The 25,890-nt window shown below is 27.3% G+C and overlaps 5 protein-coding genes across 5 annotated transcripts; 1 reads left to right on the top strand and 4 right to left on the bottom strand.

The window, feature by feature from the left end:
• Positions 1-21: 21 nt before the first annotated feature.
• LOC145752691 (uncharacterized) lies at positions 22-1,100 on the bottom strand. Its single transcript, XM_082569011.1, has 2 exons — positions 468-1,100; positions 22-339 (listed from the first exon to the last, which is right to left on the bottom strand). The coding sequence occupies exons 1-2, from the start codon at positions 1,098-1,100 to the stop codon at positions 22-24; spliced, it is 951 nt and encodes a 316-aa protein (XP_082425137.1).
• Positions 1,101-1,689: 589 nt separating this feature from the next.
• LOC145752690 (uncharacterized) lies at positions 1,690-2,685 on the bottom strand. Its single transcript, XM_082569010.1, has 2 exons — positions 2,053-2,685; positions 1,690-1,926 (listed from the first exon to the last, which is right to left on the bottom strand). The coding sequence occupies exons 1-2, from the start codon at positions 2,683-2,685 to the stop codon at positions 1,690-1,692; spliced, it is 870 nt and encodes a 289-aa protein (XP_082425136.1).
• Positions 2,686-3,420: 735 nt separating this feature from the next.
• LOC145752262 (DNA polymerase epsilon subunit 2-like) lies at positions 3,421-6,503 on the bottom strand. The gene is made up of 14 exons (XM_082568517.1): positions 6,363-6,503; positions 6,201-6,301; positions 5,973-6,048; positions 5,830-5,907; positions 5,589-5,722; positions 5,338-5,453; positions 5,205-5,261; positions 4,965-5,086; positions 4,748-4,883; positions 4,465-4,646; positions 4,102-4,239; positions 3,881-3,983; positions 3,623-3,802; positions 3,421-3,551 (listed from the first exon to the last, which is right to left on the bottom strand). Exons 1-14 carry the CDS (start codon positions 6,425-6,427, stop codon positions 3,468-3,470), a joined length of 1,572 nt encoding a protein of 523 aa, XP_082424643.1. The 5' UTR covers positions 6,428-6,503; the 3' UTR covers positions 3,421-3,467.
• Positions 6,504-7,435: 932 nt separating this feature from the next.
• On the top strand, positions 7,436-25,889 carry LOC145752136 (bromodomain adjacent to zinc finger domain protein 1A-like). Its single transcript, XM_082568351.1, has 32 exons — positions 7,436-7,578; positions 9,906-10,050; positions 10,352-10,482; positions 11,059-11,187; positions 11,347-11,445; positions 11,620-11,719; positions 11,854-11,964; positions 18,580-18,601; positions 18,690-18,774; positions 18,860-18,998; positions 19,098-19,193; positions 19,321-19,459; positions 19,595-19,738; positions 20,022-20,158; positions 20,430-20,607; positions 20,734-20,899; positions 21,239-21,331; positions 21,409-21,496; positions 21,642-21,772; positions 21,992-22,456; positions 22,564-22,723; positions 22,812-22,946; positions 23,077-23,170; positions 23,278-23,481; positions 23,590-23,720; positions 23,795-23,959; positions 24,082-24,180; positions 24,256-24,341; positions 24,414-24,529; positions 24,873-25,018; positions 25,097-25,184; positions 25,259-25,889. The coding sequence occupies exons 1-32, from the start codon at positions 7,466-7,468 to the stop codon at positions 25,426-25,428; spliced, it is 4,305 nt and encodes a 1,434-aa protein (XP_082424477.1). The 5' UTR covers positions 7,436-7,465; the 3' UTR covers positions 25,429-25,889.
• LOC145752137 (uncharacterized) lies at positions 12,066-17,127 on the bottom strand. Its single transcript, XM_082568352.1, has 13 exons — positions 17,016-17,127; positions 16,747-16,891; positions 16,454-16,612; positions 16,040-16,182; positions 15,540-15,705; positions 15,266-15,405; positions 14,905-15,090; positions 14,650-14,775; positions 14,378-14,525; positions 13,932-14,108; positions 13,714-13,843; positions 12,807-13,525; positions 12,066-12,554 (listed from the first exon to the last, which is right to left on the bottom strand). Exons 1-13 carry the CDS (start codon positions 17,105-17,107, stop codon positions 12,360-12,362), a joined length of 2,526 nt encoding a protein of 841 aa, XP_082424478.1. The 5' UTR covers positions 17,108-17,127; the 3' UTR covers positions 12,066-12,359.
• Position 25,890: the final 1 nt, after the last annotated feature.

The following is a 25,890-nucleotide window of genomic DNA, read 5'->3' as shown; positions in this document are numbered from 1 at the left end:
TATTAAGATAACTAATGTTGCTCATATAATTATGTTATCTAATTTTATTTTGTAGTACTCCAATGCAGTAATTTGCTTCGTGGAAACTGTAGTTTCAGAGTTAAACTTTGAATCTTTGCATTTAAGCACCTCACTAATTATTACGTCATTATTCGGTTTCGCAAAGTAGATAATCGATCTTCTGACGACATTTTGATTTCCCGTTTTGGGAACCAAAATTCGATGTTTTGTAGATTTCAATTTATTACCGGTCCAAAATTGTAAAATATCTCCGATATTAACTACAACCGTTCCTTCAATTGGTGTTGCATCGATATATTCACCTTCCATATTTTGAACCTTAATAAAATTACATACAGTTTTACAATTTGTTCAGCATTAAAGTTGGTAAAAGGTTAAGTTTTAAATTAAGTTACAATTTTGAGTATAATTAATTTTAAACTATACTTTAGTAACTTAGCTTTTACCTGAAGGCCGCCTACTTGGTCTTGAAAAAGCAAAGTTATGGATCCAAAATCAGAATGCTCACCAAGTCTTACTTGTCCTGGTTTCAATTGACTGCTTTCCACGACTGGATAATATAGAAATCGCAGGTAACTTGCATTGCCTTTTAAGTTAAGTAAAGAATGAGCTTTGGAGAAGCAATCTGGGTCATTTAGTTTCATGCCAATTGCCAAAGCTTTAAGAATATTTAAAGTCAGTTTTTTGCACGATTGGACGAAATCAGTTGCAATTTCAGCGAATTCCTTACTAGGCCAAACAGGTAAGTCAGTGTCGTTAAATGCTTCACCGATCATGTTAAACGCCTCTCTGTAATCACCTGGCCGAGATTGTTCCAAGCGCTCACAATTAATCCCAACATACCCGAAATTATTTTTTGGATTTCTCTTAAATTCTCTTTTTTCGTTAACTGATCGTTCAAAGAAGGTTTTTGTCCCTTTGTTGGCCTTGTTAATGACTTCAGTTGAAATTCCTGTGTTTTTCAAATATACGAAACCAACTGTAGAAAAAGCTTTGTAAATTTCATCTCCGATTTGGTTCGGTATTTTGTCAGACTCTTGATAGATTGCAAGCTCACTAAAATCAACTATTGGTATCATTTCTATACGACGAGGTTTTAAACCTTTGGTGAGATATTGTACGATGTTTAACTTAAGGAAAAACTAATAACATCAACTATCAACTGAATTTACGCATATGGTAACTAACTCTTGTCGGATTTTGTTTAGTTTTTGCATATGTTGACAGTGTGTGCAATTAATCTTCGTTGCTTTATGCGAAACTTTTCTAAAAAGTAGCCACAAACATTTTGACTAACTTTTTTAAAAGTTTTTCGCGTTTTAATGATAATAACAAAAAAGTACAGTAATTAATAATTTAATCATTAGAAAACATGATCAAATTAATTTATAAATTAAAACATGTTATTATTTTTAAATTTAGTAATTTAATAATCGTCTTTACAAAGCAATTGTCTATTGGGTTGTCGTAAACTTTTTACAAAGCAAATTTATTTTTGGTAATTAAGTAGACAAAAACCATTTCTAGAAGATACAATAAAAAAATTGTGTGAAAACACGTTTATTAAAATAGTTTGTTATTTTACAGCATACATTTATACAGATGTTTTAAAAAAAAACAACGTTTAAAACAAATTTTGATGTTGCTTATATATAGTTAGTTGTTTATTTATGCATTAAAAGTAATTTTTCTTTGTAATATTCGATAGCGGTCATTGGTTCCTCTCGAAAAGAACACAATCGATCTTCTGACGACGTTTTGTTTTCCTGTTTTGGGAATTAAAATTCTATGCTTTGTAGATTTCAATTTATTACCGGTCCAAAATTGTAAAATATCTCCAATATTTACTAAAACTGTTCCTTCAATCGGTGTTGCATCAATAAATTCACCTTCCATATTTTGAACCTTAATTTAATCACATACAGTTTTTAATTTATTTCTTTAACGATCTTGAAAAATAAGAGTTTAACTCAAAGTTACATTTATGAGTTTTTTTAGAATAATATTTTACTTTAGTAAATCAGTTTTTACCTGAAGGCCGCCGATTTGATCTTGAAAAAGCAAAGTTATTGATCCATAATCAGAATGCTCACCAAGTCTTACTTGTCCTGGTTTCAATTGACTTTTTTCCACGACTGGATAGTAGAGAAATCGCATATGGCTTGCATTGCCTTCCAAGTTAAGTAAAGAATGAGCTTTGGAGAAGTAATCTGGGTCATTTAGTTTCATGCCAATTGCCAAAGCTTTAAGGATATTTAAAGTCAGCTTTTTGCACGATTCGATCAAGTCAATTGAAATTTTAGCAAATTCCTTACTAGGCCAAACAGGTAAATTTGCCTCGTTAAGTGCTTGTCCACCAATGTTAAAGGTTTCTCTAAAATCACCTGGCCGAGTTTGGTCCACCTGCTCACCCTCTATCCCAATATAACCGAAATTAGTTTCACGATCTCTGTCGAATTTCTTTTTCTCCTGCATTGACTTCTCGAAAAAGAACCTTGTGCCCTCATGAGCTTTTTTTATAATCTCAGTTGAAATTCCTGTGTTTTTTAAATACACAAACCCAATCGTCGAAAAAGCTTTGTAAATTTCATCTCCGATTCGATTGAGTGATGCAGTTATTTTCCTATCAACTGCAAGTTTGCTAAAATCCACTATTGGTATCATTCTTGTAACTTGTAAGAACTGTTAACTGATGTATTTCCAAGCACAAATTATTACAAGTATTGCTTACTTTATAAAGGCAATGAAAGATGTATTTTCTTTACAAATAAACATCAATGTTTAGAAAATACACAACCTCTTCAATATTGTGCAGCAGGCTATCATTTTAAAATAGAACGACTTTTTTTAAAAATATGTTCCTACATTTTAAAGATAGTTAAACTGTTGAGAGATATAAAACATCAAACCACCAAACATTCAATATGTTTTTGCTCTATAGACATGTAGTACAACTTGACTTGAAATAAAAACCTTTTTATCAAGTTTGAATCTAAATATCAAATAACCAATACAACTTTACATATTAAAGCTAACGGTATGTTTTCGTTTTTTTTGTCAAGCCTCTTACGTCGACTAAATCATAAAAAAAACGTTGCTAATCTTGCCTACGTGACTTGCAAACCAAGTTCGTAATAAACGGCTCATGTGAAACCGACTGCAGACAAATATTGGTCAATGTTATTCCCCCTAATGTCTACACAATAAAGCTGTTAAATCGTGTTGAACTTGAGCGATATTACGATATTTACAGCTGTTTTCTTCCTTACAAACAAGTTTACGAGGCTAGCTTTAACTTTACGTTGGTACATTTATATATATTAAGTAGTAAACAACTTATGTTCATGGTATTTTTATTAACATAACAAATATAGCAACAGTTTATACCAAAACTAAAGTGGCAACGAGAGATAATTTACATGTGTTTAAACTGTTATGATTTAAGGCTAATCTTCTACTTTGCTGTCTTCTACCTCTTTATTCGATGGATAATAAACCGTAAAGTTAAAGTCCCCAGTTGAAAATGTCCCCTAAAAATAACGACAACAAAAATAAGATACACCCAAGTGTGTTAAAAATATACGTGTATGAAATTACTTACTGGATTAATGCAAGTGCAGTTAAGATGTTCAATGTTAAAACTTTCACATGAATGGTCGTTAAAAACAATAACATCTGGAACAGGATATAAACTTAAGGCATGATTGAACGTCCAATGTACGGGACAGACAATAAGGGGTAGGGGGGTTAGATGACCCTGCGCCAAAATACTTTTCACAAACTGCAACAAACACAAGATTTAGTTAAAACAAAGTAAGAAAACGTTTGCAGATTTTTACTATTGTGAACATTAAATTACTTGGGTACATATGTCATTTTTTGGAGCATGTATCGCGTTTCTGCACATTTTTCTGACCATATTTTCACGGATTATCACAATTTCTTGCGTGCAATATTGAATTCTAAAAAAAAACATTAAACTTACCAAAATCCAATCCTTTTTATTTGAAAAAAACTTTTCTTTAATTTAAATAAGGGTGTAAAACTTATATTAAAACAGAAACTCAGTAAATTTTTTACCGGCATGGGTTCGATGTAAATTCAGAATTAGGAACTTTTTTTCTAAAATCTTCAGTTAAATTACTTGGTAAACCAGGTCTTGGTAACATTGAACTTTCCCATAGGTCTTCCTTGGAAGGCACAAACACCATTTTACTTCTAAAAATACAAATACCAAAACTTTGAATTTATTTTTTGTTGGGTTTTTGAAGTCAGCTAAAGTAAAAAATTTTAATGCCCCTTTCAGGGGTGGTATGTAACATGAATGTTTTGTGAATTAAACCCATTATCTAGTGTTATTATTTACCTTAGTATAGGATTAACGATAGAAAAAATTAACATTAAAAAATTATTCTAATAAATTAGATAAATATTTTAACAAACTTTTGTAGCATAAGTGGAAAGCGAACAATAATTTTTGCCAGCTCGTCGAGACTCTTTTTCAATATTTTTGAGTGATTATCATTGTAGGAGTCTGAACAGAAAGGCCCCGAGAACACAAAACAAATTGGGGGGTGGTCCCTAAACCCCAAGAATAGAGTTTCCAATTTTTTTAGAACAATTCTCTAGAAAAATGTAAATTAAAAAAAAAATTTAAACTCGAAATTAATAATTGTTGATAAATAAGTCTTAAATATTATTAGGAATTCATTTATTTTTTGTTTACCTTGTCTAAAAAGACTTCTGATAAAAATATCATGTTTTCATATTTGTTCTCTTTTTCAATTTCTTGAAGTTTAACCGAAGCCTTTGCACACAAAGGCGAATCTCCTCCAAAAAAATTAATATTTCCATAATAAGACCTGAAAAATAAATAATTTTTTAAATGAAATTAATATTTAATGTCATATCAAATGTTAGAGAATAAAAACTAATTACTTTACCTTGTTGTTTGTGAAGTTTCAGGAGGTGGAAAACCAATTGCAGTAACATGGAATAAATTATTTTCGTACGATCCTTCCGCTAACACAAAACTATTCTCTGTAAATATTCCGGGGTGAAATGTCTATTTAAATTTAAAAAGTTAAGAAAAACACACATATTTTTTGTTTTAGTTTTATATATGTACTTTAATTTATATTTAACTTATATTATTTTTATTCTTTTTTATATATAAAGGATACAGCTTCAGAAAGATCCAATTGCACTGTTCCAGTTAGATCTTCTAAGTAAAATTTCGTCTAAAAGTATCAAAAAATGTGTCAATCTACAAATTTAGTATGCACCCCCAAAAAAAAGAATTTAAAATGAATATACCTCCACTAGTTGGGTAAGCATACCAAGTACAATAATATCTTTTAACTTAGAGGAACAACCTAACAGATATTCAACTTTTCGCATCTGAAATTTTTTTGCATTGACCTCTTCTAAACCTTAAAATATTGGTCAAAATTTAAGAAAAAAAATCTAAAATTACTTTGCTACAAGATACATGTACCAAAATATATAAGGTAAATAGGGGGGAATGCTACATTGGATTTGTGCTATTTGGTTTTTATTCTTATAACCTGGTATGGGAGGTGTGAAAAGATGATGTCTTGAGGTTCTCTGATAAAGAATAATATACCGATCACGATACATGTTCGCTTTGTCATCACAACTACCCAGTAATTTAGGCTGAGGTAATCCCAAATCAGAAGTGCTAAAATATTTTGTTAAAAAATTTGATTTTGAATAAAAATTAATCATTTAATGTTTTGAAACTAAAAAAAGGATATATTATAATTTAGATACAGTTGCAATTTTTACTTAAAAAACTTCTTTTTCTCTGTTTTGTAAATAAACTTGGGGAAATCAAAAGCATCGAACACGCCCAGGACTTGGTCACTAAAACAAAAAAAAAATTTATTTTTGTTATCTTATTTATTAGTTTCTAAAAGAAAGTTTTTTACTTATTTTCTTCGGTTCCTGTCTCACAGTCTTTCAGGGCAAGTTTTAGTATTTCTGTGTCTATTATATTGCTGGATACTAAACAAATATAATATAACAAGTTATGTTCTGAAAATTACTAAACAATATTAAAATAATTTATTAGAGTTTTTTTGTAAAATATAAAACTTTGCTATTTTAGGGCATTTCTATTACATAAAATATAAGTTTAACAAAAGTTAATATTTTACAGTTTTGATTTTGAACAGCCTCCACTATTTTATCAATCCAATCTTCCCTTTCAACTTCGTTCAACGTTGACAAAACTTCAGTGATGTAACTTGTAGCCTCACTAAATTAAAAAAAAATTATTTAAAAAAAATTTTTTTTAATAAAAAAGCTTTTAATTCTACCTTCTTAGCGTTAAGCCATTCATTTTAAAAGTGGATACAATTTTGGACTTTACTTTATGAGCCATGTTTTTGCTAATAAATAGTCAAAAATAGTTTTTATTTTTAATTTATATTAATAAAACAAAAAATAATTTACAAAACTTTGGTTTTAAGGATTTATTTGAGGGAAATCCCCTGTTTTCGCGGCAACTAGAAAAATTGCAAGGTTGGCATTGCATTATTATAATAACTATTTTTTAGACATTTTGGAATTTGTATTTTTTTAACAAAAAAATTGTAAAATAAGGGTGTTATTTTACTTAAAAAAATATTTTAAAAATTTAAAAACTAATTGATTTAAATATTATATAAATTAATATATTTTTAGCAATGAGATAATTATACATAAAGTAAACAAAACTATTGATAAATTTAATTAGCAATAACAAAATAAATTTTGCATTTAATTAAATATTTAGGCTTTTATTAATTTATTAATATATAAAAATTATTAAATATTTTAAAATATATTCTATTTTGTATTGTGGCGCCAAATAGGGACACATTGAGTTACAAGTTTTATTGTTTTAGTTTTAACCGGGCCATGTTTTTTGTTATATTTTTGATTTATAAATTTTGGTTTCGTTTTTAAAATAGGAATCTAAGTTAGGTTAAGTAGTGCCAAGGTTACCAATTACAGATAATTATATTTATTCACTGTTTTTAGTAAATATAGTACTACACGCCAGTACAATTGTCAATTACGGAACAATAAAAGCTACACTTTATTTACAGTTTTATCGTTTATCCTCAATCGTCAACTTTAGAAAGCTGAGTTTTTTGAGACTTTTTAGCATTTAGTTTATTAGTGTGCAAATTTAAACTGTCAAAAAACGCAAAAAAATATTACATATGAAAGGACAGAAGGTATTATTAGACGTGGTTGATTGACAGATTGATATTTATGTTCTTCATTTACTTATTACCCAACCTGCCAAGGCAGGCAGCTAAGTAAGTCTGTTTTTGTGTTCTTGACTATTAAATATATTTTTTTTAGGTTTCAAAATTTCTTTAAACGGTGGTTAATTTAAAATATATTTAAAAATATTGTTGATGGTGTAAAGATGCCTTTGTTGCATCGCAAACCTTTTACTCCGAACCCTCTTCCGGAAGATTTGGATCCGAATGAAAAAGTTTTTCATTGCACGCTCACAAATGAATTGTTTCGTGAATATGAGTAAGTGTTAAGTTTATTAATATTTTATTGTATGTCAATTTAGACTATAAATATATAAAAAACATATTTCTGAAATACAGCTTATTTTATTTATGTTTTATGTATATATATATATATCTGGTAACCAGACACTTCGGCCCCCGGACATTTCGGCCAAGACACTTTGGCCAAATTTTTTTTTTCAAAACAGCGGGGATTTTGCATTTTAATTACCGCAAGAAATTTTATTTTAGCGTAGTTATATACAGTTTTTTAGACAGTATTTGAAACAAAATAAGCAGTAAATTAATATTTTTTTTTAATAATAATGTGCAAGAACATGTTATCTTTCTTTTGACGTGTCAATTTTCTAATTTTACAAACTAAAACCTATGAAAAACTAATTTTGAAAGCACGCGCTTTTAGGTGACGGAGGACAATGCATAATGATATCTCGTATTTTGCCAAATAGTGCCGCCTTTCCAAACAATATTTGAAGAAAATAGAGCTTTAATTTTTCATTTTTTACACTGAAGAATGTGCATAAATATGTTATTAGTTGTTGCCCGTGTTAATGTATATAAATTGATATACTAAAACACAGAGAATATAACGTTTAAACAGTTGCCAGAAGATTCGTCCTGCAAAAAAAACGGCGGGGAGTCGGCGATGAAATTCCCGTGTATAAAGTCAGTGTAAGACCATATTTTACCGATATTCAAAATAAAATTTTGCATAAAGCACTGTATATATAAAAGTTTTTATTGGTTGTCACGTCAATGACATATGTTGGTTTTTGGAATATTTATTTTTTTAAAAATTTTTGTTTCAAAAACCTTTTTTTAAAACGAATTAAAGACGGGTGCTTTTGGCCTGCAAAATTTTACGACTAATTGCTTTCGCACAACGAAAAAAACGTTTAAAAAGTTGCCAAAAGATTTGTCCTGCAAAAAAAACGGCGGGGAGTCGGCAATGAAATTCCCGTGTATTAAGTCAGCGTAAGACCATATTTTACCAATATTCAAAATAAAATTTTTAATAAAGTACAGTATATATAAAAGTTTTTATTAGTTGTTACATTAATGACAAATGTTAGTTTTTAGAATATTTATTTTTGTTTAAATTTTTGTTTCAAAAACCTTTTTTTAAAACGAATTAAAAACGGGTGCTTTTGGCCTGCAAAATTTTACAACTAATCGCTTTCGGCCTGCGAAATTTTTCATTATACTGCGGGGAGCCTGTAGCGGTAAGCCCGCGTATACCTTTAACGCAAGAACATATTTTACCGATATTTTAAATGAAATTTGGTAAAAGAAACAAAAATTTTAAAAAAAATAAATATTCTTTTAATTAATGAGATTAATTAATGATCTATTTTCTTCAAATATCGTTTAGAAAGACGGCCCCCCTTTCGCAAAATACGCGATATCATAATGCAATGTCTTATGTCACCTAAAAGCGCGCGCTTTCAAAATTAGTTTTTTATAGGTTTTAGTTTGTAAAATTAAAAAATTGACACAGGAAAAGAAAGATAACATATTTATGAATAATTCTCAGTGTAAAAAATAAAAAATTAACGCTCCATTTTCTTTAAATATTGTTTGGAAAAGCGGCACTATTTGGCAAAATACGAGATAACATTATGCATTGTCTTCCGTCACCTAAAAGCGCGCGCTTTCAAAACTAGTTTTTTATAGGTTTAAGTTTGTAAAATTAAAAAATTGACACGCTAAAAGAAAGATTACATGTTTTTGCACATTATTATTTAAAAAAAATATTACATAACTGCTTATTTTGTTTCAAATACTGTCTAAAAAACTGTATATAACTACGCAAAATAAAATTTCTCGCGGTAATTAAAATGCAAAATCCCCGCTGTTTTGAAAAAAAAATTTGGCCGAAGTGTCTGGCATTCATATATACTATGTTTATTTAATTTTTGTATCTAAATATTTATATATTTCTGGTATATATATATATATATATATAAAATAAATATTCTAAAAACTAACATATATATTTATCGTAACAACTTCTTAAAATTATTTTATGTATTATACTTTTTGTCAAATTTTATTTTGAATATCTGTAAAATATGGTCTTAAGCTGACATTTTACGCGGCAATTTCGTCACCGACCCCCGCATTTTTTGCAGGCCGAAGCTTCTCATGGCCGAAGCTTTTGGTCCTCTATGTATATACTTGTTTTTTTATTGGATTTATATTTTTTTGTATAGCTCTTTATTAACTTACTACTAACTCCAAACTAAGTTAAGGAAATTATGTTATTTGTCTTACTTTTAATATTTTTTAGGTTTTTCATTGACCCATTTATTTTGTTATTTTTAGTGACTTTTATGAACGAACGATTTTGTGCAACAGTTTAGTTTGGAGTTGTGCAATTACAGCCAAACCAAACCTAACTTATCAGGAGGCTTTGGAAAGTGAAGAACATGCTAAAAAGAAATTGTTAAACTTTCCTGTTAGCTTACAGGTTATTGCAAAATTTAATAGATTTCTTAAAACCTATAACTTGCTTTACTTTTGAAAATTATTTTTGTTAAAATTTATATATATATAAGTAATTTTTTTTATTAATTTCGATAAAAATTTGGTATCTTTTTCATAGGGTATGGGTTATAGCTTTAATAAGCTTTTTTTGTCAAACTATATATAAGTAATAAAATAAAAATTATATATAGCAATTTTCTTTTCAAAATTAATTTTTTGTTACATTGCATACACTAACCATTAATAATAATAAAAACGAAAGTAAAATTTATTTAATGTTCTAGAAACCAATTCTCTATCTTGTTGGATTATCGGAACGAAATCGAATTGATGATTTAAATGAAGATATTTACTCTTTTCTAAAGGAAAAATATTTTGTCGGAGAAGATGTTGATTTCTTTACAAAAACCAAAAAGTAGGCAACTTGAATATTTTTTAAGATTTAAAATGCATAAAAAAGTAAAAATGGTATCACATTTATATTAACTGGTTAATTTAAACCGGGAGCGTGGTGTATTGGTAAGAACACTTGCTACACCACATAAGGTTGTGGGTCAAATCCTTACTGCTCTCATGCTGTAGCGCCCTAGAGTAAGGCGCTATAAGCGGTAATATTCCAAAATGCCACAGACAATTCAAGACTGGGTTGGAGTAACAGTTATTACTCTGTTTAGGTTGCACATTCAACCCTAAATCATCGAGGATAAAGAAATATATGTACAAAAAAAAATTGCATGCTATACAGACGTAATTTAAATTTTGTTAATATGATTGCTACTTGCAACTAATATATGTTCATGATAATTTACCTGATCACCACAAATGGCACTTTGAAGGTCTTTAAACTGGACATATATATAAACATATAATTCGTTCATAAGGTTTTATAATTTGGTATAAAAAATATATTACTTATTGTTTTTATTTATTAATTGTTACTCTAGTAATAACAAATTTTTTATTTAATTGTGAAAATGTTTTAAAATTTTAGGTATTCTTATCGGGTTGTTGAAGTTTTACCGGTGACCCCTCTTCCACCGCCCCCTATAAATGGGGGAATTAAAACTGAAATAAATGGAAATGAAAGTAGTTCAAGCGAAGAAGATCTTCCACTTTCATCGTAATTTTTTTTTAAAAATTTTTTTATCCTTTTATATTTAAGCAAAAGTAAGGCTGTATATACTAATTGAAAATGAACTTACTGTTTTAGTAGGGGCATATATAAATTGTTGTTGAAAAAGTTTTAAAATCAATTAATTTTCAAAATGATTTTGTTTAGTTACCCTAGGTCAAAACCTTTAGAAGCTAATGAGATAAAATATAAAGTTCAGTCATTAAAAGACGGGAAAGAAGAAATTGTTCCATATGAATGCATAAGGTAAAATCATAAAAACTTTATAAAAATGTTGGCATAGAAATCTAAATTTTTTTTAATTCAATATTTCTTTTTTTAAAATCTAAATTTTTATTTAATATAGGCCTATACATAATATAATATTATTTTTACATTTGTTTACATTTTTTTCTTTTTTACATTTTTTCTCTTTTTTAGACGAAAACAAGGTGTTTTTACACGCACAGGATGTCGATTATTTTTGAAGGTTAACTGCACAAAACTTCAAAATTTGTCAACAGATCCCTACATTGTTACGGTAAAAATATTTTAATTCATTCACCTTGTCAATAAAAAAATACTTCACATTTATTTTTTTAATTCTGTATTATGTTTTTTTTCTGTTTTATTTTGCTATATATTTTTCTATTTACTTAGATTTTCTTTTTTTAGACAAAAATTGCAAAAAAACATGGTCTTGCCTCTTTGCACTGGGAAGATCTTTTTATTGGACCAAAAATGATTTTTTCATCTTCATCACCTAAAATTCAGAAGACCAAAAAGGTAGGAAATTTATATTATTTTTTAGAAAATATGTAATTTTTTTTCATGATCATAATAATTAAATTTTTTTTCAATGACTTAGGTCAGAAAATATTAGTTCTGTATTTTCTGTATACTAGAGTGCTTCAAAGCATTTAGAGTTTTTTAAATTACCAGAATCTAAGACAGATTGTGATTCTATTTAAAGTGTAAACACATATATACACAATGACAAGCTAATAAAAAAGTGAAAATACAATTACTCAATTATCAACACAAAGTAATGATAACAAAATACAGCTTAAAACCAAAATATATTCGGAAAATTTTAGAATAAAAACAACAAAAAAATAAAAATCTTATGAGCTCAAAATTTATTTATATATTGTAAACTAGACCTAAATTAATGTATTTTATTAAACACTAGTTGGTTGTTGTTGTTGTTGTTGTATGTTTTCGAAAAATTTCACGACGCTGTTGCGCCCAGAAAATAATGTTGATAAACTTGTCAGTTTTGGATTTCTTCTTAAATCTATTGTGGTTAAAAATCTCAGAATGTTTGCTATAGAATTTTCATTGTTGGTAGTCGATTGTAGAAATTCTTGCAATAACTATAAAGTAATAGAAAGTAGTTAATAAGTAAACAAAGAAAAACCAAGTGTTTTTTAATTAAATATTGTCTGTATATATATATTTATATAAAATTTTACAAATTCATATAATTTCTCTTCTAATACTTACAACTTAGTGTCTATAACCTTTAAGGTTGGCTGTGTTTTACACATTTTTTGTCTTTTTTATGGTGTTACAAATTATATTCTAGGAGGTAATAAATTTTGTTTAAACCTTTTATGTTAACTTACCTTGATTAATGCAGTTCCACTTTCTGAATTTTCATCTATGCTTGGTAAATTAATCGATGATGTCACCGCATCGAATAAACCTTTCGACATCTCGAAACTTTTCGGATTAATTTTTTTGATCTCATTTTTCTGGAGGTAAATTTGTGACAATTGGTTCGAGGTTTGAAAGAAAAAATCTGGCAACTCTTTAATCGAATTTCCGCCCAGAGATAAATATTTTAAACTTGGGTTCGCTATGAACAGATTCTGTGGTAAACCAGCCATCCCAATTTGATTATCTGATAACCTGACTTCTCGTAATTCCATGTTTCTCCAGAAAAAATTCTCTGGTATCGACCGAATTTTGTTTCCTGTTGCGCTGAATGTTTTTAACGCCGCATTATTTGCTAATAAATCGGGTGGAAGTTCGGTAAGAGCATTTGAATCCAAAATCATTTCTTCGAGCTTGTTATTATTTTGAAAAGTAAACTCATAAATTTTAGTAAATCTGTTGTTTGAAAGATCAATTAACACTAACTCGGAGTTGTTGTGTAAAATATCTTCTTTTAAATTGTTAATGTTATTTTTGTTTAGTCTTAAAACTACTACAGATGGTTTAGTTTGTAGTAAACCAGAAGGCATTGCCATTAGGTTGTTTCCAGATAAGTTAATTTCTTGTGTTTTTTCTTGTTGCGTAGTTGTCGGGTTAAAGTTTTCGGTTACCCCAATAATTCGATTCCCTTTAAAAATGAATTTTTTGTATAAATTAAAAAGTTTTTTTCTAAATTTTTTTTAAGGCCTGTTAGACTTGCAAGGTAATTTATTAAGATAATTTTCAAAAGCCCTAAAGGACAATTTTGAAAGCTACTATATACAAAACTTAGTCAAAATACACATTTCTAATGAAAGTATTGTCTTGAAACATTACCGCTTAGTAAAAGTGCTTCTAAGTTTTGTCCATTTTCAACAAATGATGAATTCAGCTCATTTTTTATTCTGTTATTTGTAAAATCGATGACCCTTATATTTGGATTATTTTCAAATATATCACCGTTAATCTAAAAATAATGAGTTTTTATTTAACTTTATTTTTGGTGATCCATCAACTTTGTCAAATTGTTTTTTTTTGAGTAATAATAAAACTACCTCTTCAATCAAATTTTGAGAAAAATCCACTTTTTCTAGAAGGCCATTTTGTTCAAAACTATTTATTGGAATTTCTGTTATTTCATTCATGGCCAAATCTATGCTTTGTAGTTGGACATTTTCGTTAAAAATTTGCTTTGGAAGTTCACGTATTTTGTTGTGTTGCAAATTGACCCTCTACAAAAAATGTTTAAAATAAATAGTAGTAATGTATAGATAATTGTAATGTAGTTTATGTGTAGGTAAGCACAATGATTAAAAAATAATGTTTTTTCATCTACCAAAACCTTATAACCTTTGGGTATGTTTCATAGCACTAACAGTTTTATTAGTTAAATATTACAAGTACTTGAAATGTGAACCAAAAACTAAGCTAATGGCTTTTAATTCGAATAAACTATATATAAAAAATTGAGACTAGTGTTGGCAAATATGAATACGATTACTTGTAAAAACGAGTTAGATTGAAATAGTTGTCCTGGCAAGTTTGTGATTGAATTTGAACTCATGTCAACTGAGGATAAAAATGGAGCATTCATAAACATTTGATTGTACAACACTCCTTGAAATTCATTATCTTGCAACTCTATTGTCCTAAAAATTGTTTTAAATTTGAAAATTATTAACTTCTAAAATTCTATGAATTTTTGTTGCACTTTTATAAATATGTTAAAAAATATTTATAAATTTTAAAGTTGTTACTATTTAAAGTTCTTACCTCAGGTCAGTTAAACTTCCAAGTAAGGCTTCAAATTGTTCAGAGTCACTTAATTTGTTTCCGTTTAGTTTAAGATGGCGAACTCTTTCGCATACCTCTTGTAATTCTTCTACTCCAGTTAGATTTCTAAAAAAAAATGATGTCATCACCTTATTTTAAAATTCTCTTTTTTTTCTCGATAATACAAAGTATAAATAAATTTCATCTTTTTTTTTAAGTTTTCTTTTATGAAAAGTTGTGTCTAATTTTTTATACCTGTAACTACAATCTAATGTTTCTGTTGTTGGTTCCCAATCGCACGAGTATTTCTTACAAGTTTCATTTCCCAATCTTTTCAATATTTCACGTAGATCTTTTATGTTGTTGTAAGATTGAGTGTTTGAGAATCTCTGTCTTAAACTCCATTTTAAATCGCGGTTGCGAAGTAAAAAGTTAACATACCTGTTAGAAAATATTTAAAAAAGGTAAAAGTAAAAAAACAGGTTTTTGGATTTGATATCTTTTACTTTGCTTTTTTAAACTGGTTTTAAAAATTGTAAGAATTCATTTTTTTTTTATTTTGTTTATGTTTAATTTAAAAAATTTTTACAGCCAAAATATAACTTGATATTCTTACTGTAATTTTTTGTTGTTTTTGAATAAGTTTTGTGGGACACAAGACAGTTGGTTTGCCCATAACCTTACACTAGCAAGCTCTAAGTTGTTCACAAATAAATCATCTGGTAATATTTGTAAGTCGTTGTAACCTAAATGAACCTAAAAATAATAAAACAATTTAAAATATATATTGTAGTGCAAAGATTTTAGGATTTGTTTTATTGTTTAAGTGTTACAAATTGTCTTAGTTTATAGTTAGATTCAAGAAATAGAAATGTGTTTATTTTTTTAACCTTTTTTAAAATAGTATTTCCGCGAAATATTCCAGTGGGTAGGCATTTAAGATTGTTGTTTAGAAAAGAGATTTCTTTTAGTTTGGCAACGTTGGTGAATAAACTTTCGGGTAGAAATGTTAATTTGTTCCAACTTAATCCAATTTTGCTAATTTCTCTGTTATTTCTGAAAAAAAATATTTTTATAATTTTAGAAACTTTGTTTTAATCTTTTTAGTTTTTTTTTTTTTTTTTTTTTTAATATTTGGTAAAATGATTTCAGTTTTTCATAATAAAATTATATAATATACTACATTCATTATATAAATTGATTGAAGTTATAATGAATTGTGTATTTTGATAAGTTTTTATTTATTGGTTTTACAATAGCCCTTGGCGGTGTTTTCAGTTAAATTGTGAATTTATAAAACAGTTTATATATATATTTTTTTTTAATATCTTCTTTACAAAATAATACATTTGACTTAAAAAAACACATTTTTTTAAAATTTTTATTTTACCTGAATAAATCTTCTGGTAGAGTGGTTATCCTGTTACCCCATAGTTCAATAGTTTCAAGTATTTGATTATTTGCAAACAGCTCCGGACTCAGTTGAACTATTTTGTTGTTACTTAAGTCTATGTTCTTAAGTTTGGTATTGTTCTGTAATATTAATGGTTATTCCTTAAAAATAATTTTAGTAATGTAAAAGTGTTAAAATCTTCTGAAAAACATTTTTAATATGAAATATTTTTAAATATTTTTTTAATATGAAATATTTTTAAATATATATTTTTTTTTAGAAAATATTTTTAAATAATGATATTTTTATTACTATAAAAATTTCTTACATATTCTTACAACTAAACCAAACTACATTTAGAATTTATTTTATTTATCCAAATACAAAAATAATCTTAATATTTTTACTTACTGTAAATAGGTCTTCTGGCATTACACTTATTCTGTTATTTTTAATATTAAAAGTTGTTAGTTGTGGGTTGTATTGTAGAAAGTTTGGAGGTAATTCTTCAATATTGTTAAAACTTAAATCCAATAACATTAGATCAGGTAGATCTTTTAAAATCTGGTTCTGAAACATTAAAATACATCAACAAATGTAAAAAAAATAAATTTAGCTAAGAAATGTATTGTTGAGCATTTAGTTTTAGTTTTAATAAGTTTTTGTGAATGTTTTAAATATTTAATTTTAGTTTTTGTATTTACCTGATACAAATTAGTATTTCTAAGTGAACTGTGTACAGTTTCAATACTCCTTGTATTAACTGGCACTTTTAACCTTGGTAAATAAACATCCAGTCTTCCTAATAAGCATCTGACCGTCAACTTAAACTCATAATAGTTGCAATTGCTAAAAAAACAAAGTTAGTTTAAATAAAAAAAAATGATGCTGTTTATTTTTGTTGCATTTTTTTTAAAGTTTGATTATTTTTTTGATTTAAATTATAATTTGGGAAATATTTAAACATACTTACAATGATATTCTTCTACCTCTTTGTGCATAGTTTATTTCAGTATATAGCAATATAAAAAATATTGTTGAAAAAAACTTTTTAATCAGCATCATTTTTTTGTGTCTTCTAAAACTTAAATCTGTAATTTTTAATAGAAAAATTTAAAAAAGACACTTTTTCGTATACAAAATATATATCTTTTATTCTTAAATTTAATCTAAAAGTTTTGTTGTTTAGCCTGTATAAAAAAAAGTTTTCTTTTCTATCAAAAACCTAAAAAATGTGTAAAAAAATTAATTTGATATCAAGTTTTCTCTAAAACCCCTAAGGTGAAATGAGAACAGTTAAGTGATTTGTTTTCTATTTAAATTATGACGCTCCGAATCTAACAAATGTTAGATCGAACTGATATCCAATTACTTATGCTGTTGTGTTAGAAAATTGCAGGCTAAATGAACTATCACAGATATCGATCTAACAGAAATAAAGTTAATTTTAGAGTTGTTATAATGTAATATTTTTGTCACGGTTTTGAACCAACTTGACTTAAGTTTTGTGGTTGTCTGTCTGTTATCTAAACATCATGATCATTGTTTTTAAATGAAACAGATTTTTTATAATTTATTTCTAAGTAATTTATCAATTTTTGGTTTTTGACATTTTGACATTTGCTTTTTAATTTCAAGTTTAGTTTGGTTTAGTTTTTGACATGCCAATGCATTAAGTTTAATTTTAGGATTTAAGAAAAATTTTATTTAAAAAAAATTGCTCTGAAAATGTCAATATTTGTTTTAAAAAATGTTTAAACTTTTGTATTTTTTATCTCTTGTGTCCATCTGTTTTGGTATTACAAAAAAAATAAACAAGTTTTGAATTGACACAAAGTAAAAAGATTTCACATAAGATTGTAACACCCACTGACTCATTTTTGCATATGTAAAATAATTATATTTTAATTTTTTTTGATATTTTGTATTATTAATGGTTTTATAATTTTGGAAATTTCGAAATGTTTTGTTTGAAATTAAATTTAAATTTATCTACTTTAAAATTTTCTGATTCTGAGTAATCTATACAAAACTTTTTTAAGATTAAATAATTTTAATTTTGACACTTTTCTATAGGTTAACAAGTATGATTATATTTAAACAGTTTCAATTATTAACTTTAAAAACCTATTTAATTTAATCCATGAAACAACAAATCAAATTATTATTTTTTTAAATAATTACTAAACTTAAAATTTAAAATATATCTATCTAAGCTGGCAAATAAAATTTTGTAATATTTATTAAAATAAAATATTCACATAATTTTTTCTATAACGCTATATAATTATAAAGTTCACATACCTTGCATATATAAACTTGCATTAATTAAATGCTACTTAATAACCAGGGTATAGATAATTACTATTTTGTTTTTGTTAAGAGATTAATATAATGCACTTAATAGGTGAAGTAAGGGCATGTCATAATTAAATGTTTAATGTATATTTGTATTTTAATTTTTGTTTATAAAATAAAAAATGTTTATAAATTATTTGTAAATTCATAAGTTATAATTTATATTCTTTTTTTTATAGGTTAATGGAGTCTCTAAGAAAGGTAATAATTTTATTTTTTAATTTTTAAAACTTTTTTTTTAATTTTGAAAAATATTTTTTAGAAAAAGTAAATATTTTAAAACTTTTAGGTGAAAACATAGATAATTCAAGGCTGCAGATATTAAAGGAAAAATTTAAACAAAAACAAGCTAAGGAAGAAAAGCAAAAATTATTGTAAGTTCATTGACCTATTTTTTTGTTAATATTTTTAAAATTACATAATTTTTTTAAATTCTAATAAAAACAATTTGTATCTAAGGAAAAGAGAGAAAGAAGAACAAAAAAGAAAAAGGGCTGAAAATAATGAGAGAGCCAGAGAATTGGCAAAGTTGGACAAAGAAAAAAGGCAACGTGAAAAAGAAGAAGACTTACTAAGATTAAAAATAGAAAGGGAAAATGTAAGTAAAGTTGTATTTTTAAACCTAAATTTGGAATGTAATTTAATCCTAACATTTAACCTTAATAATTTATCTAATAATTTAAAATAATTTTAACAGATGCGACTTCAGAAATTAGAGGAAAAACGAAAATTGTCGGAATATCTACGAGAATGGAATCGACCAAGAGATGATTTGGAATGTGATGACCTGAAAGTAAAACAAATTTAAAAAAAAAAATAACTCTTGTTACCAAATGATTGTCAGCATTACTGTGTTCGAATTTTTATTTTTGATATTAGTCATGTCTTTAAATTTATTTCTATTTTTTAAAACTTTTTAGGACTTACCAGTTCCCAACGAGATACACTGTCCAATAGAACCTTCGTTATTTGGTCAAATTCTTTCTTTGTTAGAATTCTTTAATGCTTTCGGGGAATTATTTGATGCAGTTGACGAATTTCCCAAAGGAGTAAATATTGGTAAAAACTTTATTAAAAAAATGGAGATATTGTAAAAAGTTTCACATTTTGTAATTTAGGATAATTTGTTGTATTGTAGCAACAAGCTAAAAAACATTGTATTTTTAATTTTACATTGTTACCATTGTTACTTAGAGCTTCTGGTGGAAGCCATTCAGTCACATGATCATGATGGACCACTTTGTGAATTGTTCTTCTTCTTTCTCTCTAATCTCTTCCGGACACAGGGAGAAGAGGAAGAAGGATCAGATGAAGTCCACATCAAAAAGGGAGACAAAGGTTTGCAAAATTTGATTCACTTTTACTTTACAGTTCTTAAAAAAAATTAGGACTGTAAACGTAAATTACAAGAGGAATTTAGCGAGGGCCGTTAATTCCAAAAGTTTTTCTGAGAGCCGTGAAGTACAAGTGATCCCATTATTTCTTAAATTTTTAATTCAACAAGCCTGACCTCCAAGTAAAATGATTTCTAAAAAAGATTTTGTAAAATAATTCCCAAAAAATGTTCTTTTTTTCCTAATATTTTCTCGAGCTTAATATGACATTGTTTTTTTTATTGTAGAGTTGGCAGACCAAGTTACTGAAATCCCGAATGAAGATACATTGCAAGCAAATGCAACTGTAACAGCAATGTGGCCAATTTTATATCAGGGTTGTTCATTAAAGAAACTGGAACTAGACAGTTACACTTTGTCTGAGGTAAAAATAACCAAAGTTTATAAAATTTTATTTAAATTTAAGAAAATTTGTTTTTAGAGTATTTTTTGTTTGTAAAGTTATGTTTACAATGTAAAAAAGATTAAAGTATTAAAAATTGCCTTGCCCTTTGCCTAACTTTAATTTTATGAAAATATTTGCTTAATAAAGCTTTAAAAAATATATAAGATTTAAAATTTTTTCATATTTTTAATTTTAAACCTACATTTACTTTTGATATGCCTCCTTTAAAAATTTCTTTGTTTTTATTTAGATATTACGTTTATATTGCCTTACATCATGTGCAAGGGCTCGTAGTGCAGATAGATTGTGGAGGTTTCAACATAGAGGTGGGTACAACCCGAACGATGATACAATGTTAAGGTTGTGTCTGGACAGACCCCAACTTATTGAAAAACTTGCAACTGTTAGTGTGTTTGATCTTGAACAAGGTAAATTTATGATTTTTGGCAATACATTTTATTGTTTATTTGAAAAATTTTTAAAAAAAGGTAACTAAAATATTTTAATTTATTTAAAAAAAATTCTTGTAACAATCTTTTATTTTATTGTTGTAGAAGAGAAATTGTGCTTGTTATTGTGTTTGTCCGATCACTTGTTGAGTTTTGTCACCCCTCGAGATTATTTGGAAGAAACTTGGGAAAAATTAAACCAAGCAAAATCGGCGTACCGTGAAGATAAATATGCCGAGAGTAAAAGAAAAAAGGAAGCAGCTAATGAAAGGTTTTAAATTAGATTTCATTATTTTTTAAAAATTTAAATGCTTTCTGTTTATTAACGTTATTACACATCTGTTTTATGTTAAGCTGTTTCAAGAAATATCTTTTTATTTTAGTAGTTTTTGTACAAACTAGTTTATAGCCTGCCCTTTGGTTGGGATTTTAATTGTTGTAATATGGTCGCAATTCACACCTAATATTTGCACATAATAATCAACGAGCACACCACAAACGGCAATTTCATTTATATTGCTGTGCTATAAATTGGACATACATATATATATGTATATATATTGCATAAGCTACATTATATATGGATTAATTTAATTTTCTTTTTTTTTAGAATAAAGTGGAGTACTGAACAACAAAACCTCGAAAAACAAGCAAGGTTGAAAGAAATTGAGGACAAACTGAGAAGAGCGGAACAAGGACTTCCGTGAGTTTTAATTTTTTTTAAATTTAATATAAATTTTATTGTGTCATGTTTTTATATATATTGTATGATGTCTGTAGAGAGGAAAAGGAAGAAGAAAGAATTTTGAGGAGGAGAAAAAGTGAGGAGAATGGAGAACCAAGACCTTTAACTTTGGAGGAAAAAAAGGTTTTAAAAATTAAAAAAATCTTTACAAAAAAAAAGTTAAAAAAAAATCCTTCCAAAAAAAAAAAAATAAAAAAAAATCCTCACAAAAAATGAAAATAAAAACAAATTAAAATCCTTTTTTATTTGAAATTTTTAACTTTTCCAGAAAAAAATCCGACAAATGGGAGAAGAGGAAAATCAAGCCATAGAAGCTTGGGAATTTCGACAACAAAAACATTGTCAAAATATTCACAAGTTTCAGAAAGTTTATCATACCATGTCCCTTGGACAAGACAGGTAAATAAATATATTTAGGTTTTTAATTATTATTTTATGTAAAGGAAAAAGCTTTTTATTATTTTTATATGAAACAAAACGCCTTTTTCTTTTAATTTTTCTTTAAATTTTAATCATTAATTGATAATTTTTATTTTAAATTATTTTTTTTTATTTTAAATTTGGATTACTAATTTTTAAGCATTTAACTTTTAAAGAAATTTAAATTACTATTTTTAGATATTATCGTCGATATTGGAATATTGATTCGATACCTGGAATTTTAGTGGAAGAATACGTTGACGACCTACTTACCGACGATCTACTTACAATCCGAACCAATCAGAAGAAACCAGAAATATTTAGCTCCACATCCGGGCGTAGTACCCCTGGGTTAAGTGGTACCTCAACTCCAAATACCCCGGTGGGTCAACTAAAAATTTTTAACCAAAATTCGGGACCAATTTCCATTCAATCACCATTAGCTGCTGGTTTAAAACACCAGCAGGGTACCAATAATACACCATCAAACAACCAAGCCAAAAATGGTTGCAGCACCCAAACCAATGTTGTTATTGATTGTAAGGGGTCAAATGGTGACAATATGACCAATTTAAATGATGCAAATCAACCATTTATCACTTTGGTTAATATTAATAAATATGTGAACGAGAGTTATCAGAGGACACAGGGAAAAAAACACAGGTACAAATTTTTTAAATTTTTTATTTATAAATTTATTAAAAATGGTGCATTTTAATTTTAGGGAACATTACATAATTTCCGTAAAATGGTTTTTAAAATTTTTTTAGGTGGTACCTTTACAAGTCAGCAGAAGAGATTGAGAATTTATCTCTTTCTTTAAACAACAGAGGATTCAGGGAATCTAAACTTTTAGCAAATTTAATTTTTGATAAAAACAGAATTATCGACAATTTACATAAACCTATCATATGGGCCAATAGCTTAAAGGTAAATAAAAATTTAAAAAAAATTAATTAAACTTTAAGTTTTTTAATTATCAATTTTTTTCTAAAATTTTTTCGCCGTTTTTTTTTAGTTTAAAAGCGAAATATCTTCGCCTCTTGTGAATTTCTCAACTTTAAGTTGCGAGGATAAATTGGAGAAATCATTAAGGGACCAAATACTTGAACTTGAAAGTAAAATATGGGGCGGAACTTTAGGCTCAACTTTGGTAAATATTTACATTCAGTATTTTTTGGGTTTAAACTTTATTTTTTTTGTATTGTTATTTTAAAAATTGATTTTAATGAAAACAAGGAGTCAAAAATGGATTTAAATGAAAACAAAATTTATTTTAAAAGGTTGAAGATAGAATTTTGTGGAGAGAATCAATTTCAACCGGATACAAATATGAGAAAAATATTCTCGTTGATTTTACTTTAAACAATAAACAAGGTTTGTAAAACTTTTAAATCTTAAGTGAAATTTTTTTATGTTTTTTTACATAAATAGTACTGCATATAAAACATATTTTTATTATATAATCTTTTTTTAATTTTTAGATAATGATGACATAGAAATTGCTGAGTCATTTTCCGATGACGAAGTTGTTTGTGAACCATCAGTGTCATTTCCTCTAGGTTCAAAGGTTAAATCGGAGGTTAATGATGACATGGACACAGATGCAAACGTCATACAAGAGTTGGCAAAGTGTTTACTCATTGTTGAAAAAAGTATCGACCGCAAATATTTGAAATCCCCACTCGGTAAATACTTTTTTTTTTATTGTTAAACCTAAAAAAAAAAGATTTTTTTTTAATTTTTTGTTTTTTGTGTATAAAAAATTGATTTTCGAATTTTTTTTTGAATTTTAGGATTTGCAGTTGACACACGAACAAGATCGAAGTCGATCAAAGAGAAAGATGAGGAGACAATGAAGAAGGAAAGCGGGAAGTTGCTGCGAAGATGGGAGAAATCTCTTCTTCAATGTTCCTCCATGTCTCAAGTAAAGTTTTAATTATTTAAAAAAATTTTTGTATTTTTATACAAATTAACAACTTTTTGTCTTTTTATTTTTAGATCTTTCTTCACTTGGCCACGCTAGAGAGCTCTGTGTTATGGTCGAAATCCGTGTTAAATGCGAAATGTCGAATCTGCAGAAGAAAAGGGGATGCAGAGAAGATGTTGTTGTGTGATTCTTGTGATAGAGGTCATCATATGTATTGTCTCAGACCTTTACTTAAGGTAAGAAACTCACAAAATTTTTAGAATTTTGGATTACTTTTTATTTTTAAATTTATATATTTTTTTTATTTAATTTTTATCTTAATATTTTTTGTGATTGCTTAAAAATTTTTATTTTCCAGAATGTTCCCGCTGGGAATTGGTATTGTCCTGATTGTCGACCAAAACAGACAAAAACTTTAAGTCCAAGGAAAAGAATTCGAACCAAAAGTTTCTCCCAGGTCTGAAATTATTTTCTTTATTTAATTAATAATATTTTCGACCAATATATAACAAAGAAGTAATTTTTTTACCAGGATGAAAGCTCGGAAGAATCGGATGAAGAGGAGGAAGTTGAAGAGGTGGAGGATTCGGAGGAATTTGATCAAGATCGCCTTGAGAGGTTTTGATATTAAAATCTTTTTTTCTATGTTTTTCAAGTTAACAAATTAATAATAAATATTTTTATTTTTAGCTCGGAAGAGGAAAGAGTTGTGAAAAAGAATCTAACTTGTAAGATCACTCAAAAACATTCCAAAAAGAAAAATACAAGTTCTAAAAATCAGAAGAAACCAAACACAAGAAGAAGTGGTTAGTTATAAATTATTCAAATTAATATAAAACCGGCAGCCTGGTGTAGTGGTAAGAGCACTTGCTACACCACCATGAAGTCGTGGATTCAATCCCCACTGCTCTCATGCTGTAGCGCCCTTAAGTAAGGTGCTTTAAACAGCATAAACTTCTGCTGAGCCAGAATTATTCAGCAGCATAATTACCAGGCAATTATAGTCTCTATAATATCCCAAACTTGCTTACTCTATGTTTAGGTCGCGCATTCGACCTTTCCACATCGAGAATAAAGATATATATAGAAAAAAAATATATATATATTATTTTTTTTAAATATGATTATAATTTTTGATATTTTTTTAAGGTCACTCAGAAGAAAGTGAGAGAAGTGGGAGTAAAAGGAGGTCCACTGGACCGTGGAAAGATCTGACGACATGTCAAGAGATATTGTTGGAGCTAATAAGACATAAAGACAGTTGGCCGTTTGTAGAGCCTGTCAGTAAAAAAGAGGTAACCAACTTATCATGCTCAAATTTTTAATCCTTTTTTGTCTTTTCTGTTACTCACTTTAAAGTTGTTTTTATATAGGTGCCGGATTATTATGATATTATTAAATTTCCGATGGATTTGAGCACCATTCAAAAGAAACTTAAAAACGTTCAATACGAAACACCAAGTAAGTTTTAATAAGCTAAACATGAACTACATAACCAAAAATTGAAAAATTTTATCACTTTTTTGTTTTTTTAGGTGAGTTTATTATTGATGTCGACCAAATTTTTACAAACTGTCATTTGTACAACGAATCGAAATCGCTTATTGCTAAAACTGCCACCAACTTACAACATTACTTTGATAATAAACTTAACAAATCAGGTCTTAGCAATTACAGGTCGAATAAAAAACGAAAAGTGACGTAATATGACGCCACTGCTTGTTTAGATTGTCGATTTACCTGCTTAGTCCTTGTTTGTCTTGGTTATTTTTTTAATCAAAATTTTGAAAATTTCTAATTTCAAGGGTTCTTGCTGAATTAAATTAAAACCTTTTGCGTTTCTTTTGTCCCATTTTTTGTAGGCTTACATTGACATTGTAGTCGTTTTTTTTGATCATTTTGTTTTTTTTTGTATTCTGTAGCATTTTTTGTAACGTGTTCAATTACTGATACTGTTGATCATACCAAAATTTATTTTAATTTTAAAATTTTTTTTTATAAAATTGGTTACTTAGTCCCTCTTACTTATAACCTGGATATTAAATCTTGGCATTCTGGATTTTTTTTTTAAATTACCTATATGCCTTTTTTCCAATTCTACAATTTAAAATTTGTTGAATAAGATTTGCTTGGACCAACTTTGTAAAAATATAATTTAAAACAGTTC

The sequence above is a fragment of the Corella eumyota genome, chromosome 5 (assembly GCF_963082875.1).
Source record: "Corella eumyota chromosome 5, kaCorEumy4.1, whole genome shotgun sequence".
Lineage (NCBI taxonomy): Eukaryota > Metazoa > Chordata > Ascidiacea > Phlebobranchia > Corellidae > Corella > Corella eumyota.
Note: the sequence above shows the minus strand (reverse complement) of the source record. Positions and strands in the feature narration are given on the sequence as shown.

Excerpts from the sequence above, each read along its gene's own strand:
- LOC145752691 (XM_082569011.1), bottom strand. The coding sequence starts at position 1,100 with ATGATACCAATAGTTGATTTTAGTGAGCTTGCAATCTATCAAGAGTCT. Across the intron at positions 340-467 it reads ACCAAGTAGGCGGCCTTCAG|GTTCAAAATATGGAAGGTGA; the intron begins GTAAAAGCTAAG and ends AATTTTATTAAG.
- LOC145752690 (XM_082569010.1), bottom strand. The coding sequence starts at position 2,685 with ATGATACCAATAGTGGATTTTAGCAAACTTGCAGTTGATAGGAAAATA. Across the intron at positions 1,927-2,052 it reads ATCAAATCGGCGGCCTTCAG|GTTCAAAATATGGAAGGTGA; the intron begins GTAAAAACTGAT and ends GATTAAATTAAG.
- LOC145752262 (XM_082568517.1), bottom strand. The coding sequence starts at position 6,427 with ATGGCTCATAAAGTAAAGTCCAAAATTGTATCCACTTTTAAAATGAAT. Across the intron at positions 5,723-5,829 it reads GAGAAAAAGAAGTTTTTTAA|CACTTCTGATTTGGGATTAC; the intron begins GTAAAAATTGCA and ends AAAATATTTTAG. Across the intron at positions 4,884-4,964 it reads GAAACTTCACAAACAACAAG|GTCTTATTATGGAAATATTA; the intron begins GTAAAGTAATTA and ends TTTATTTTTCAG.
- LOC145752136 (XM_082568351.1), top strand. The coding sequence starts at position 7,466 with ATGCCTTTGTTGCATCGCAAACCTTTTACTCCGAACCCTCTTCCGGAA. Across the intron at positions 7,579-9,905 it reads GAATTGTTTCGTGAATATGA|TGACTTTTATGAACGAACGA; the intron begins GTAAGTGTTAAG and ends TGTTATTTTTAG. Across the intron at positions 18,602-18,689 it reads TAATGGAGTCTCTAAGAAAG|GTGAAAACATAGATAATTCA; the intron begins GTAATAATTTTA and ends TAAAACTTTTAG.
- LOC145752137 (XM_082568352.1), bottom strand. The coding sequence starts at position 17,107 with ATGATGCTGATTAAAAAGTTTTTTTCAACAATATTTTTTATATTGCTA. Across the intron at positions 16,892-17,015 it reads AGAGGTAGAAGAATATCATT|CAATTGCAACTATTATGAGT; the intron begins GTAAGTATGTTT and ends TTGTTTTTTTAG. Across the intron at positions 14,526-14,649 it reads GGAAGTTTAACTGACCTGAG|GACAATAGAGTTGCAAGATA; the intron begins GTAAGAACTTTA and ends AACAATTTTTAG.